General features: G+C 40.9%; 1 protein-coding gene across 1 annotated transcript; it reads right to left on the reverse strand.

The window, feature by feature from the left end:
- Nucleotides 1–9,989: 9,989 nt before the first annotated feature.
- LOC139477668 (uncharacterized) lies at nt 9,990–10,833 on the reverse strand. The gene is made up of 2 exons (XM_071260045.1): nt 10,731–10,833; nt 9,990–10,693 (listed from the first exon to the last, which is right to left on the reverse strand). The coding sequence occupies exons 1-2, from the start codon at nt 10,831–10,833 to the stop codon at nt 9,990–9,992; spliced, it is 807 nt and encodes a 268-aa protein (XP_071116146.1).
- Between the last annotated feature and the right edge of the window lie 4,605 nt (nt 10,834–15,438).

Raw genomic sequence — 15,438 nt, forward strand, 5'->3', positions numbered from 1 at the left:
ACGCATATACTGTTGTTGTATTCTGCTAATAAAATGTTATTGTGTATGTAACCCATGGTACAGATGAAGAAGTATATGGTGCAACGCATGACATGCAGCATTCCTCCCACCGATGGTGCCTTGTCAATATAACATCTCAGTTGACACTGGTACGTTACATGCAGGATTCCTCCCACCAATGGTGCCTTGTCAATATAACATCTCAGTTGACACTGGTACCTTACATGCAGGATTCTTCCCACCAATGGTGCCTTGTCAATATAAAATCTCAGTTGACACTGGTATGTTACATGCAGGATTCTCCCCACCAATGGTGCCTTGTCAATATAAAATCTCAGTTGACACTGGAACGCTACATGCAGGATTCCTCCCACCAATGGTGCCTTGTCAATATAACATCTCAGTTGACACTGGTACGTTACATGCAGGATTCCTCCCACCGATGGTGCCTTGTCAATATAACATCTTAGTTGACACCGACGCATGACATGCAGGATTCCTCCCACCAATGGTGCCTTGTCAATATAACATCTCAGTTGACACTGGTACTTTACATGCAGGATTCCTCCCACCAAAGGTGCCTTGTCAATAAAACATCTCAGTTGACACTTGTACCTTACATGCAGGATTCCTCCCACCAATGGTGCCTTGTCAATATAATTTCTCAGTTGACACTGGTACCTTACATGCAGGATTCTTCCCACCAATGGTGCCTTGTCAATATAACTTCTCAGTCGGCACTGGTACGTTACATGCAGGATTCCTCCCTCTAATGGTATCTGTCAGCATAATGTCTCTTACTCTTTATATAAATTTGGTACTACAAAGTTATATCACTGTGGCCATGTCAAGAGCATGGAAAGAGCATGGATATGCAGTAATCAAGAAAGAGCAATTGTTTTGCATATAATTAGAACTTAAATCACACATGAGAAACCAACCACACATTCGAGATATGTTATTACGCGTTATTATGTTCATGGGCCAAAAAAACGTAAATAATTTCGTATTTAGGCCCATGATCTTAAATGCAGATATTTATTTTTGAGTGATCTTCCTTGAATTAATAACTTACTCCCTTCGAAAGTTAATACGTGGCGATGCACTACACCAGTGCATTGTGCATTCAACAGTAAGTCCGGTTCAAAGTTAAAATTCATGTTTTATGAGTAAAATCAATTGAACAGTTTCTTATTTTTTCAGTAATGGTTGTCCCCTGTTTAGGTAAGAAAGCGTTAGCTTCTTAAATTTCTGATAACATTTTAAATGAGAAAGCGCTATTTTCTGTCCATAGGCCAGGGGCATACGGGCAATCCCGGTAAGATGAGGATATTTTTACAAAATCTAGCTTCTTTATATTCAAATGTTTGTTTTCATTCTTGTGTAAGATCAACCCTAGATGGGAAATATGCCCTAGATCTGACACTTACTTAAACCATGGGCACACAAAGGGTAGGGTAGTGTTCAAAGGCCTCGGCTCATAATGTTATTGGATACAAAACTAGTGTCTATACCAGGAACAATCTGTCACAGAGATTATCCAGATGATTGTTGTTTGAGGCCACAGTCAGCAATATTCCGGTTATCTCATATTGCCCTGTAGTCTAAATAACAAACTATCCCATTAGTCGCCTGTTACTCGAATACATCAAATTTAAAGTAAGGAACACATTTAATCAAAAGAGTATAGGAGCACATCTAGTAAAAAGAAGAGAAAAGCACCAAGTCAAGAGAATATGCACATCTTGTCAAAGCGGACAGACACATCTAGTCAAAAGAGGAGGAACATTTATAGGGAAAAAATCGGAACACATCTTGTCATATAACATGTAAGAAGAATAGGATCATCCAGTCAACAGCAGACGAACACGTCAAGTCAAAGGAATAGAAACTTGTAAAAGCAATAGGAACATACCTAGACGAAAGGTATATTGTAAAGAATAGGAACCATACTTCTAAGATTTTGTCTTATGTTGTCATAGCGAAGACATTCTAACAGATAATGTTGCACTTGCTTCAGGTGTATGTTCACTACATTGGCCTCACAGAGGGGATACCTCCTTATCAACACTTGTGTAGGCGTTCAGTGCACAGTGACCATGCAGGACGAAGTCTCGTCAAAACGACTTCATCACGTCTCTTGGGACGGCAAGTTGTAAATGTGGTGTAACTGATGAGCATAGTCTTTGCAAATGTCGTCAAGTAGAATCAACATCCGTCAAATGTTGCCATTTTATGGAGGCCGACTTCGCAATAGTATATTGAAATCTCTTCAGCTAGGCCTGAATTCAGAATTATCAACCTCATCCTTTAGCAATCCTGCCCAGCATCATTATCATTACTCTTCAGGCCAGCACGAGCTGGAACCCATACAATAACACAGGATATATATTCAGTATTAAAAAATGTGTCCAGTTTCAAAATTTCGCTAACAATATCATTTCTAGACCCTATAACTCCAGACTTCATAGCCTTAATGGCTGCCAATGAATCAGTAAAATGATTGCTTCATTGTCATATTTATCCACCCATGTAAATGCTTGCAGAAGTGCCGTAAGTTCTGCTGCAAATGCAAAATGTAATCATGAATAATGAACACGTCGGAGATAGAATAATCAGGGATCCAGAAAGCCCCAGCAGTACGAACCATGGAAGAATCTTTGGAGGCGTCAGTAGATGCATGCAAAGTCTAGCGTTCTTGTATAAAATCCTCTGAATATCTCTCACTATGTTTGGACTCGTATTCTTCTTAACCATGGAATTGAGTTCATAACAATCCTGGCTTAAGGAGGAACCAGCGAGCAGTTTTAGAAGGTGTGGGTGGATCCCCAGGATTCCAGTGACCAACTCCATGTTGTGCTGCCAGTTTCTGAATGTCCAAGCCAAAGGGAATCCTTCCATGAGACCAGTCACACATGACATACTCGACACAGCCATTAAGTATATCAGTAACTGAAATAAAGCTGTGCATCGTCTTCATTTTCAGAAAGTATTTCAGTGATGTGTATCGTTTCGTATATAGACAGTAAAGAGTGTTTATAAAGAACACGCTTATAACGAACTGACGGATATTACGAACTCATTTTTTGGTCTCGCCCATTAGATGTATATATGCTAATAAACGAACAGCGGTTATAACAAACTGAAATTGGTGGTCTATTTGGGTTCGTTATAACCGCAGTTTACTGTATATGTAATTCGACCTCGTCAGATTTCTTATGTATGTAAGACCGACCCAAATAAATTCCTTTTATTTAATATTAACCTTCACAAAATGACAACATGACGGCACGGCATCAGTCAGAAATATTTAATGTCAAATTGACTGAAACACTCATAATATGAACAGAAAACCAACCACATGACACTCTTTATGGATAATAGCTTCTTGTAATAGCTTCAGAGCTAATACCAAAAATAAAAGAAGTTGTTATCCATAAAGAGTGTTATTTATTCATGTTCTTCTAACTTCTTATTGCCTATCAAAGACTACATCAAAGTGAAGAGATTCATATTTGCTTATAGTGCATACCAAGCTCATATTATTATGTAAAATAAATGAAAACAGTTAAAATCCTGTGTAGCTTATCTTGCAGAAAGAGAACATTACTTCTGACTTTGAAAGCAGATGTTCAATTTGATACAATATATATGAACCGCAACGTAACTATGTCATCGGATTGTGAAACCATTGTTTTGGAGACTCAAGTTTTATCTTCCGCTTTAGGGAAGTTGGGTAGCCTAGTGGTTACAGCGTTTGCTTGTCACGCCGGAAACCCGGGTTCGATTCCCGACATGGGTACAACGTGTGAAGCCCATTTCTGGTGTCCCCTGGCGTGATATTGCTGGAATATTGATAAAGGCGGCGTAAAACAATACTCACGCCAATCTTCCGCTTTATGTTCGCATTATGCAATACCGGCTGATACCAATAAATGCCTGCTGTGCACAGAAACTTTTCCAGTCATAGAGGAAAGTCGCGGAGGCCCAAACACGGCGCCGCTGCAATTCAGGGATCTGCTGACCGAGGCTTCGATTCCCAGATTCCTAATTATGATTTTTGATTTGTCAACACCATACCCGAATCTGACACTGTTCTTCACAAACCATTATTGGGGTACGAGGGTGGCTGAAATGTTCTAAGCTTGACTGCGAAGGGTGTATAATATACGCTTGATATTTTGTATGTATTAAGTACAATACTTTCTATGCTAATAGCGTGCATTTAACCAATTAGATGAACCGGGTAATTTCCCAATACGAATTTTCAAATCTCGTACAACTTCAGAGCAGCAAGCCTGGGACAAATACCATCCTTGAACATCCAATTTAATTATCCAGCAAAGGCATATCCCCAGACACTTCGCAAGCACCAAGTACTAGGCATTCTCTGTTGACGAACATGGACACAACTGGCCAAGGCTCTGTCTTCCGAGTTTATGCAACTGAAATGAATAACTTCCAGTCACCCATGCCGACATGGACAAGAGGTGAACAGAGAGCCTCGGGGGTGATCAGAAAGACCTTCAACTGCCACCACTAAGGGACAGGCTGATAATATGCATGTACATGATGCGATTTGGGATGACTCATGAATACAGTAGGCATCTCTCATGAGAGTTTTCTGAGGAAACACCAGAGCACGACAAAGGTTCCCATGCTGAGTTCCTATTAAGACGTCTGACTCCTGATAGGGAACGCTCCAGGTTCCTGTTCTTTCGTTAAAATATACTGCGTTTTGAAGATGACCCAGCTGATTGTGTTGAGCGATTTGTAACCATGTTGGGTTCACCAACAGTACAAGCAGTGGAAACACTGAATGTCTCTTCCTCCGACGAAGGTAGGTACGAATAATTATACTGATCTGCTTAGGCAACTGCGTGAAGAATATCAAGGTGAACGGTCGTGGAAAACTCACTTAAGGCCTGTTGATCCACCAGGACAATGCTCCTGTGCACAAAGCTGCTGTTGTCATGGCAGCAATGCATGACTGTGGCTTTGAACCAGATTTGACACCATCAGATTTCCATCTTGTCCCAAACTAGTCAAGCACTAGGGCAAGCATGACGTCATTTCTGCTGTTGGGGATACTTTACATCACTGGGAGGAAGTCTTCTACATCAGCGGGAACCAGGCACTATAGAGCATCGTTGGCCGAAGTGTGTGGACCTCGAGGGGGATGCGTTAAAATATAATTCCATCAACGTAGTCCATCATAGTTAGCCTCAGAACATTTCAGCCGTCGTACATATTCATTGTTTTTACAACACGTAAATATTGTTGTTAATTGTTTAATAAAGTAGCCCATGTCAGGATAAGGACATAGTCAAGAATGAAATGATTATATGATTGTGGTATGTGACTTGAATCCCTATGTATGGTAGTATGACAAGTGAAGAGAACCTGAATGGTAACAGCTGTAGATCGTGCTGGCCTATTTTACGGGGGTACCGTATGCAATTGGTTCGTTATTTTATTCCACATAGGGACATCGTATTTGGTTTATGTTTGTTTAATCGGAAGTGAATATGTCTTTCTCTTAAGGTAAGCACTAGGAGTGGGACTTTTCAACATTACTGCAATCGGCAGCTATTTCCTCAAACTAGAAGGAGCTGTGAGGTAGCTCTTGTCCTGAAAAACAGCTCTAGGTGGCCACATGCATAATCGTGCTCCTCGTCTTTAGATCTGTGTGTGACTGATGAAACCTGTTTTGAAGTGTTTGTATCGAAATTGCTTGTATATGCTGGGGTAATCTAGGCAACATGCTGGCCCAAACAATTCGACCTGATGCAATTCGACCAAAATGAGAGAAACATGATATTTCACTCTACACATGGAATATCCTATTTATAACATACTTTGTGTGAAGCTGTTACCGAAAATATGAATTATTTCATTAAATTTTTGGTTTGTTTGTTGTTTAACGCCGCACTCAGCAATATTCAAGCTATATGACGGCGGTCTGTAAATAATCGAGTCTGGACCAGACAATCCAGTGATTGACATCATGGGCATCGATCCACGCAATTGGGATCGATGACATGCACCAACCAAGTCAGCGAGTCTGACCACCCGATCCCCTTAGTCGCCTTTTACGACAAGCATAGTCGCCTTTTACGGCAAGCATGGGTTGCTGAAGACCTATTCTACCCCGGATCTTCACGAGTCTATTTCATTACAAATCTAAAACATTGTGACGTCCCTACGTGTCGGGTATGGAGAATTTACGTTTCAATGTTTTATTCCATTACAAATGTAAAACATTGAAACGTAAATTCTTCGTACCCGACACGCAGGGACGTTTCACCGTCCCTTGTAATGGAAGCGAAAGAAAACACGCTGATCAAACAAAAATGGGGCTTTGTGCAACAAACAGTCTCGATTGACGAATTAAATGAGAAACTTACTGTTTATAACGAAACATTTTCAAGAGAATAAAAAACCACAAGAAGCGATATTTACTCATTAAATGACCATCTGTCATTATTTTGCCATGTCCATGTGGTAACGTAAATAGGACATCAACAGTTTGCGTACGAGCGAGACACTTACGATAAAGGGAGATAATCGGTGGGGAGGCAACTCTTGAAAGACTAGATTCATCGAAGTGTTTTGTCCACTGCAGTGAAATATCATGTGTCATGTCCACAGCAGTGATATACCAAGTCGAATGTTAACCTTAGTGAAATACCAAGTGTCATGCCCGCTGCAGTGAAATACCAAGTGTCATGTCCACTGCAGTGAAATACCAAGTGTCATGTTCACTGCAGTGAAATACCAAGTGTCATGCTCACTGCAGTGAAATACCAAGTGTCATGTCCACTGCAGTGAAATACCAAGTGTCATGATCACTGCAGTGAAATATCAAGTGTTATGTTCACTGCAGTGAAATACCAAGTGTCATGTTCACTGCAGTGAAATACCAAGTGTCATGTTCACTGCAGTGAAATACCAAGTGTCATGTCCACTGCAGTGAAATACCAAGTGTCATGTCCACTGCAGTGAAATACCAAGTGTCATGTCCACTGCAGTGAAATACCAAGTGTTATGTTCCCTGCAGTGAAATATCAAGTGTAATGTTCACTGCAGTGAAATATCAAGTGTTATGTTCACTGCAGTGAAATACCAAGTGTCATGTCCACTGCAGTGAAATACCAAGTGTTATGTTCCCTGCAGTGAAATATCAAGTGTAATGTTCACTGCAGTGAAATACCAAGTGTCATGTCCACAGCAGTGAAATACCAAGTGTCATGCTCACTGCAGTGAAATACCAAGTGTCATGTCCACTGCAGTGAAAGCTTGTAAAATCCACCAAATATGGAAACAATAGAACAAAATCGTTCTCGATAAAAACAGCCCCACTCAATGGCAAAACGCCGCATTGTAGTCCCGCCTGGCATTCTATTAAACGCCTAGAATGTTTATGAATGGTGATATCATTATCTGAGGTGGGTATAATGCTTAGCATGTACAGCAAAGACTCACAGTGAAAATAGTCTCGGTAACTCAATTTTTCCATCTCGATTAATCTTTCTGATATGTTTATAATATATGGGGAAATATTTGTGAATCATTACGCAACAAGTAGACAATACTTTAAGCTATGCCCCTTTGCGCTTAGACGGAACCTGGTCGCAACAATGGTCACGAGAGGGGCTATTCGACTTGCCCCGGAATAACACGAGTTGGTCACGAATGGAGAGGGGCTATTCGACTTGTCCCGGAATAACACGAGTTGGTCACGAATGGAGAGGGGCTATTCGACTTGTCCCGGAATAACACGAGTTGGTCACGAATGGTCAGATTCCGTGACTTTACTTTGAGTATTATGTTTATTGAGTGACATCCTTCCCCGACCGTCTGTTTTGTTTTAAACATATTTTATTTAGATTGAAAAGGATTGGGAACAAGTTATCCAACTTAGGACTCCCTGTCCATGGTATTTACAAAGCTTGTACAGTAAATCATATACAGGGACAGATAAGTGTTTAGCTGTAATAGGAATGTACCCTAGAAACACTAGTATTTACATTTATGAGTTACCCAAATCTCTTTGCAGGAGTTATAAACATTTGCACTGGTTTTAAGACATGTTGATCTTTCGATTGTGGATAAACATTCATGTCTGTTTAACATCAAACTTACAAATGTAATTCAACATTTGTGTTCACGTCGTTCTGTAAATGTCCCGCATTATTAACATAGATTTTCCTTGGTGGTTACAATATGGACACTCTGATAAATATTGAAATGATATGATATGTTACATGGACCACCACATTTACATTTCAGATCACATTTTATCTCTATTCTGTATATTTTAGATGACTAGCTTGTTATGTATCTTAATCGAATATGATAAATATTCAGCTTCCTAACACCATAGGGAAAATATGGAGGTGCAACACATTGCTCTTTCTGCATGTATGACTTGAACAGGAAAAGTGTTCCATAATCTTACAGTTGATTGAATAAAAGAACAGGTTGAGTGTTTTCGTCTAGTAGTTTGAACCACAGTATTGTCTGAATTTCTTAAAATATATCTTACATTTGATCCTACATTGGTTTGTGCAGTGTCTTTAAGATACGCTGAGGCAATATTACTTTGTATTTTGTAGAACTAACATTGCATACGCTCCCTCCGTTCTATTAACGTTTACCATCCCGTTTCATAATACAGATGTTTGTGGGAGCATACTTTGGGAGCCCAGTAACTATTCTGGCAGCTTCTAGCTGGAGATATTCTAATTGAGTTGATACATCTACATTACAGTATCGCATACATCTTTGCTCACAACATCAATCACTCGATTGTCTGGCCCCGACTCAATTATTTTCAGGCAAGAATGAAATTGCTGGACTGATCCAGTGGCCACATAGTGCAGCGTTATACACCAAACAAACAAACAAACGACAAACATCAGTTTTTGTGAATACTAGTATATGGTCAAAGGGAGTAATAAACCTCACTTTCAGAGCACACTGACTCGGCCCACAACTGCCTTGGGTGGGGGCGGTGGGTGTGGCCTGGTGGGTAAAGTATTGCTCCTCACGCCAAGGACATGGGTACCAAGTGTGAAGCCCGTTTCTGGTGTAAGCCGCCCAGATATTGCCTTGGGTATGAATGACAACAAAAGACACAGATTTAACATATTAGGATTTATATTTTTAATGCATGAATAAACAGAAACAAACAATTATTATTGCATTCAAAATCATAAGAAAAACACATCATTTCAGCTTATTTACACACTGTATAGAAACTACTAGCCTAACCAAACAGTGGCCTCCACCTCCCCTTCTAGCCACGCACGCACCACCTGTACTAGCTAGGACTTTAACATTACATCTAATGAATGAATGATAGAAAATAGTATCTGATTTCCAACAGCCCAATGGAAATGAGCCTTTTTTCAATGCACAGATTGGTTTTAAAACAAAAGTTTACACTTAGTCAATTTTGTCAATTTTGGACAACAAATTATGTATTCACCTTTCTGTTGCCTTTACATATAGTTCTAACTTGAAACAAATGCCAGATTCACCTTACCAGATACTACATAAAAGCAGTGTTGGTTGTGTTATGAGTGAACAGTAGAAGAAACGGCAGGACTGTTGATGACCTGAAGAATAACACTGAGAGGAGGCAATAGCTGACCGGGACACAATTACAAGACAGTGATAAGAGTAAGGCCTTAAGCTATTACAAACTAATAGTAGTGACTTACATTCACATTGGCAATAATAGAGGAAACATTAAACTATTCAGAGAAATTATATAGAGATGTAACATAGATAGGACAATAAAATGTAGTGTAACCAAGTATTACAGTATTACAGTATATAATGGCAGAAAGTATTCCATTCAGAGATAAATATAGAAAACTGAAAAGTTAGCCTTTAGTTCTACTGAAAAAGCTGCTTCAGAGTCCGACATACATTACCACTGTAATTCTGACCATACCTACCATACTTATAGGCTGGCCCTCTTACACCTCTGCCTCACCATCCTCATCTCTCTTTCTCTTCCTGTCCACCATCTTGTTCAGGGGTCCAGGTCTCCTGCTGGAGACTGGAAGTGGCACTCCTTGGTGGCTTAGGCTGGTCAGACTGCAGGACACATCACACTGGCTCAGGTTGGTGAAGCTGCTCACTGGGCTGACAGGGAGAGATGTGGTGATTGAGGTCAGTCTTGGTCCATACTGTAAAGGGTCAGAGATGTTACAGAACCAGAAGTCTTTGTAAACTGTAGCTGAGAGGGGGATGCCATCTGGCAAACCTGACATGACTGATTCCGGGGAACTGCTAGGTTTGGGTCCCGAGTTCAAGCAGGTGGTGCTGGAAGATGGGGAGGGAAGAAGATCATTGTGGAATTCCTCAGAATTCTTGAAAAGGGTAGAAGAGCTGGGGATGGGGTCAGTAAGACTGATGGTACTCAAGCTGGTCAGGCTGGAGCTGGTGCTGGCTGGGAGAGACTCATCACTTGGACTGACAGACCAAATATATGGAGCAGCTGATAGAAATGTTGTTAGATCATAGGTGTCAAGAAATGAAGTAAATCTGGGACATTCGGGAAAAAGGAAGGACTCGTGGATTTCTAGAAACATGCTGATGGTGCTGTTGGGGTCGTTACTGCCAAACATGGGTGATCTACGGGTAGAATTAGTAGGGCTGAGGGACCTTCTAGTGGCGATGGGGGGGGGGGGGGGGGGGGGGGGGGGGGGGGGGGGGGGGGGGAATGGCATGATCAGTCCAAGTTGTGTGGGGGTAGAGACAGGTACAGCGAGGCTGAAAGTCATCCAGGCTCACCCAACTCTCATTGGGACACAACATCTTGTGGTCCGGAAATGTGTTGGGGATCAATTTTATGTTCTAAGTATAATTTACAAGAAAAATCAAGATACATGTATTATAACATAATACTTTTCGTTTTGGCTACGCTTTTGAAGTTTTAATAAGGACAATGTTTCATACAAATGCCTAAATCACTTAAGTTACCTCTCTTGCACCAACTCAAGATTAGTAGAGCACTCTACTCCAGACTTGAATCTCACAAGAGAAATCTGTAAGTATAATACATACAATGAATAAATTAATCAGCGAATGAATAAACCATGGGTACCTGATGTTCAATAAGAACATGGAGATTTGGGACAAAATCATCTCAGGCTATCCACCAACATGTTTTAGTGTTGTACCCCAAAATAGGACACATACATTGAGGTACACAGGAACCTTAACCCGTGAAAAATTGTCACTACTGTACCTTCAACAAACCAAGGCCAGGCAACGCTGACGTAATGTGTACATCACTGGATTTGTAATCATATAATTGATTTATTGTGACCCAAAGCCTTTAAAAGGGGCCTCATTCTTACACTGTCGTTTGTCAGGGTTTGTCTACAAATGATAAACTAACCAGTGCTTGTGTTCATTAAGAGTGATAAATACATTATAAAACATGGGCTGGCATGAGAGATAAAGAGTTACGTGAATGACAAAATTATAACCACAATCTGTGTGCGGTGTGTGTGTGCGTGCGTGCGTGCGTGCGTGCGTGTGTTTGTGTGTGTGTGTGTGTGAGAGAGAGAGAGAGAGAGAGAGAGAGAGAGAGATTGCATTACATTGCATTACACATATAATTCTTCCCTAAGAAGGTTACGATACATACAAACAGGGATTTTCTTATATGCAATCGGGATTACTGAATGTCTCTTTGAATACTGTTCTATCATGCAGCGTTAGAAACACAGACCACATCCTTATTAGAAAACGTAATAGCAAAACCACAAAAGGCAAATTTCTTCTTGTCCTTATGATACTATTGGGCAGTTTGGCCTATAGGACCAGTGCCAATTTCTAACGCTGTCATGTCGATTCGAGCCCCCTGGTATAGAGATAGTGTTATAAACCCGGGCGGCCTTATGGCCTGTCAATTACTGTTGAGGATATATGTGGACATTTACTCATTACAAAGTGGACCTATAAAGGAGGACATTTGAATGAATGAAATATTTAGTATGACAACAAAGTTAATTCCCCGAAAATACAGATGTTAAACATAGAAAACTTACCTTACCTAAATATTATTCTTAGAAGGGAGCCTACTCTTAAAGTTATAAAAAAGTATCTCCCTTTTCAAAACCGCTAAAAACTAAATAAACGTTAGATATTATTATATTATGCGTATTAAAAACCAGAAAACACAAGTTTAAGTTAAATATTTCGCCAGTCAGATTTGCCTAGAAAAGGGGTTCAAATAGGCCGGTCCGTTTTCACACCCCAAAAATGCATTTAGGTGCAATATTGGTACTGTATTTTAAGTCACGCAAGAATAAAGGCATGAACGATGTGATTATTACCTTAGACAGGTATTTATCTCCAACTAAGGAACGAATAGAAACAACAAATACAAATAAATGATAGCGAGAGTACACACGACAATGTCATTTGGATATTTCGTCAGAGATTTTCACATTATCGATATATATCTAAACATATTTAATATATTTTCATAAAAGGTACGTATTACATTACTGGTGCGCATATTTGTAAATAAGTTATCTGAAGACGTTGTGCGTAACTGTGGAAACATATATCAATGTGTGTATGGTCTATGGTTCTTAAAAATAGGATGAGAAGAACAGTGAACCTAAGTTTATCCGGAAACCCATGAGAATTACTACGTACCCATGTATCATTAACCTGGAACTTTGGTAATCTGGAGTATTTCACTGGAAACGGTCAGAAATCCGCTGCGTTAACATTTGCCCTAGAGTGTGATAGAAACTGCAATCCCAGAGAGATTTCTTTGAAGAATATTTTTCTTGTAGATAAAATTCTTTCGCTTAAGGTAGTCTTGTGAACTCGGGAAAACTGTAGTGACCCCATGCAGACTTGCCCAAAACACAGACTCACTCACATCAAGGTCACAGTTCACACAACGTGACCTTGGCCTCCAGCACAACACACCGTCGTGTAGATGAAGCCGTCAGTCTGTGATCAGGGATGCCTGGATTCCACAACAGACAGGATGCCGAGTTTCAGCCAGCACTTGTGCGGGATGCTAGTGCCAAAACTCGCAAGGATGAATGAACACACTTATATCAGCCTCTAACTGATGGCAAATTCTGGTCCAGACAAGACATGACAAACTGATCTGATTGACATTTTATGAACAAAACTGCTATATACTATGGACTACGTTGTGGAAAAATAGATTAGTGTCATTGAGGAAATAGTGCCAATACTGTTGAATTATATGCTTTGTTGGCCTTCATTTTCTTACGATGCAAATGGAATTTTCATTGCGGTAAATCAGTTCCCGCTGGATCTCTTGAGATTTTATAAAGCCATCTTAGCGCTATGATTGTAGCAATACCTTAGCAATGGTAATCATGCTGCTGTAATCCCTTTGTCGACCCAGTACCTTGTTCGAGCCTGCGAAGATGCGGATCTCTGGTTATGCTGTGTCATCCTTTCTCATGTTTTCAAAATCTGGTTTGCCTGGTCCAGACTTGTTTGGATATAGCAGGAACATTCGCTCACTCAATTTGTTGAGCTGGACACTGGTGCAAGGAAGGTTTGCACTTGAGTCATCTTGGTATGCTTGGAGTGAGTGAGTGAGTTTGGTTTAACGCCGCTTTTAACAGTATTCCAGTTATATCGCGGCGTGTCAGCTTAATGTGGGAGGAAAGCCCGAAGTGATGCAGGTCTCAGACGTTTACCACTTCGGTGAAACCCACGAGCACGGGTATGGTGCTGACAAACCTAGAAACATAATCGGGGCGAACCAGGATTCGAACCCACAATCATAGGTTTCTGGCATGCCCAAGGGACGCAACTCTGCACAGCGAATCGCGGCGCCTTAGACGACTGGGCCACTCGTGCCCCCTGGTATGCTTGGTGATGACTTCATGTAATACAGCAGCCCTGAGAGTCCCACCATCCTGGTCAGGGTGGCGGGGTAGCCGAGCGGTTAAAGCGTTCCCTGGTCACTCCCCGCCGTCATTTGCTAAAAGCGGTCCAAAACCATACTTACTCACTCATTCACCGTGCCGTTTTAGTGCCAGATTCATTCTGGTTGTTATGAGGTCAAATCATAGGATTTATGTTGTTGGGTGGTCGAGTGTTTTGATATTTCTGCACTTTGTTATAGTTGTTTTTATCAGGTGATCGAATATGTTCAGTTGTGTTTGAAACGAGTGTTGCCATGTTATCACATTGGCTACCCCCATCTGACGCAGCCAAGAAAATATCTCACTCGATGTTAACCTCTAATCTAAACAATATGCATAATTGTATGATTACTGTAAACATGGTAAACAATGAATAATTTTAATGAATTGGTTGTTTTTGTAGTCATGGGGCAGTGACTCCGTGCGTTTTGTAGAGTACACATTTCCCTGTTTTGTTACTTTCAGCGAATAATTGATTGTAGCTTTATACCGTAATCATTAATATTACAGCATACTTATCAGCCTGTTTCTCTTTGAGGGTCTGTGGGGTATAGTCAAGGCCACATTGGTTTTGTTTGCCCATGTGGGTACTATGTGTGATAACGGGTGGCCTAATCGTCTATGGCGCCGCAATTCGCTGTGGAGAGTTGCGTCCTAAGGGCTTGCCAGAAACCTTTCATTATATAGGACTTCGAATCCCGCTTTTCACCGATTATGTTTCTAGGTTTGGCAGCACCATACCCATGCTCGTGGATTTAACCAAGGTGCTAACGACTGAGACCTGCATCACTTCGGGCTTTCTTCCTACATTAAACTGACACGCCATGATACGATAGCATTAGACCCAACTCACTCACTCACTATGTGTGAAGCATATTTCAAGTGTCCACCATGCTATGGCAGGAATATTGCTAAAAGCTGTGCAACACTTTATCACTGGAAGTCAATGAAATGGGATCAGGCACACCAGAGTGCAGTGACGGTTTCAATCCACTTTTAGCAATATCCCAGCCACATCCACACATACTGCTTCACACAATTATCACTGATATGGCTTACCTGATGTAGTCCGTTATAATGTAATATATTGCGAAGTGTACAATAAAATAACACCCACACGCACTCACGCAGGCACTCACTCACTCACACTCTGAGTGTTTAGATCTCCTGGCCGTTTCACACCAAGAGGCGTTGAACGATGGTACTCGTTACAACTGCTCACCATTGAAGGGATAAAGCAAGAACTGGCCGGGTCGGGGTCACTACATCCCATTAGTAAGACATCCCATTAGTGAGACGGTGTCTAGCCGGGAGAGCCACATTTCAGGGTGTCTAGCCGGGAGAGCCACATTTCAGAAATGGCTATTGCCGGTAAAGCCACATTTTCAGCTGAGTGCATTTCGCCTATTCTAGCAGGTAATTAATAAATCCGATTACCGATACCTTTATATGAGTGTCCCACATTTAAATTACTAAGCGC

This window comes from Haliotis cracherodii, unplaced genomic scaffold (assembly GCF_022045235.1).
Source record: "Haliotis cracherodii isolate W230 unplaced genomic scaffold, xgHalCrac1.p SCAF_34, whole genome shotgun sequence".
Classification (NCBI taxonomy): domain Eukaryota; kingdom Metazoa; phylum Mollusca; class Gastropoda; order Lepetellida; family Haliotidae; genus Haliotis; species Haliotis cracherodii.

What these genes read in the sequence shown, in the direction of transcription:
- LOC139477668 (XM_071260045.1), bottom strand. Translation starts at nt 10,833, where the DNA reads ATGTTGTGTCCCAATGAGAGTTGGGTGAGCCTGGATGACTTTCAGCCT. An exon ending in TGATCATGCCATTCCCCCCC is followed by an intron (nt 10,694 to 10,730) that starts CCCCCCCCCCCC and finishes CCCCCCCCCCCA; the next exon opens with TCGCCACTAGAAGGTCCCTC.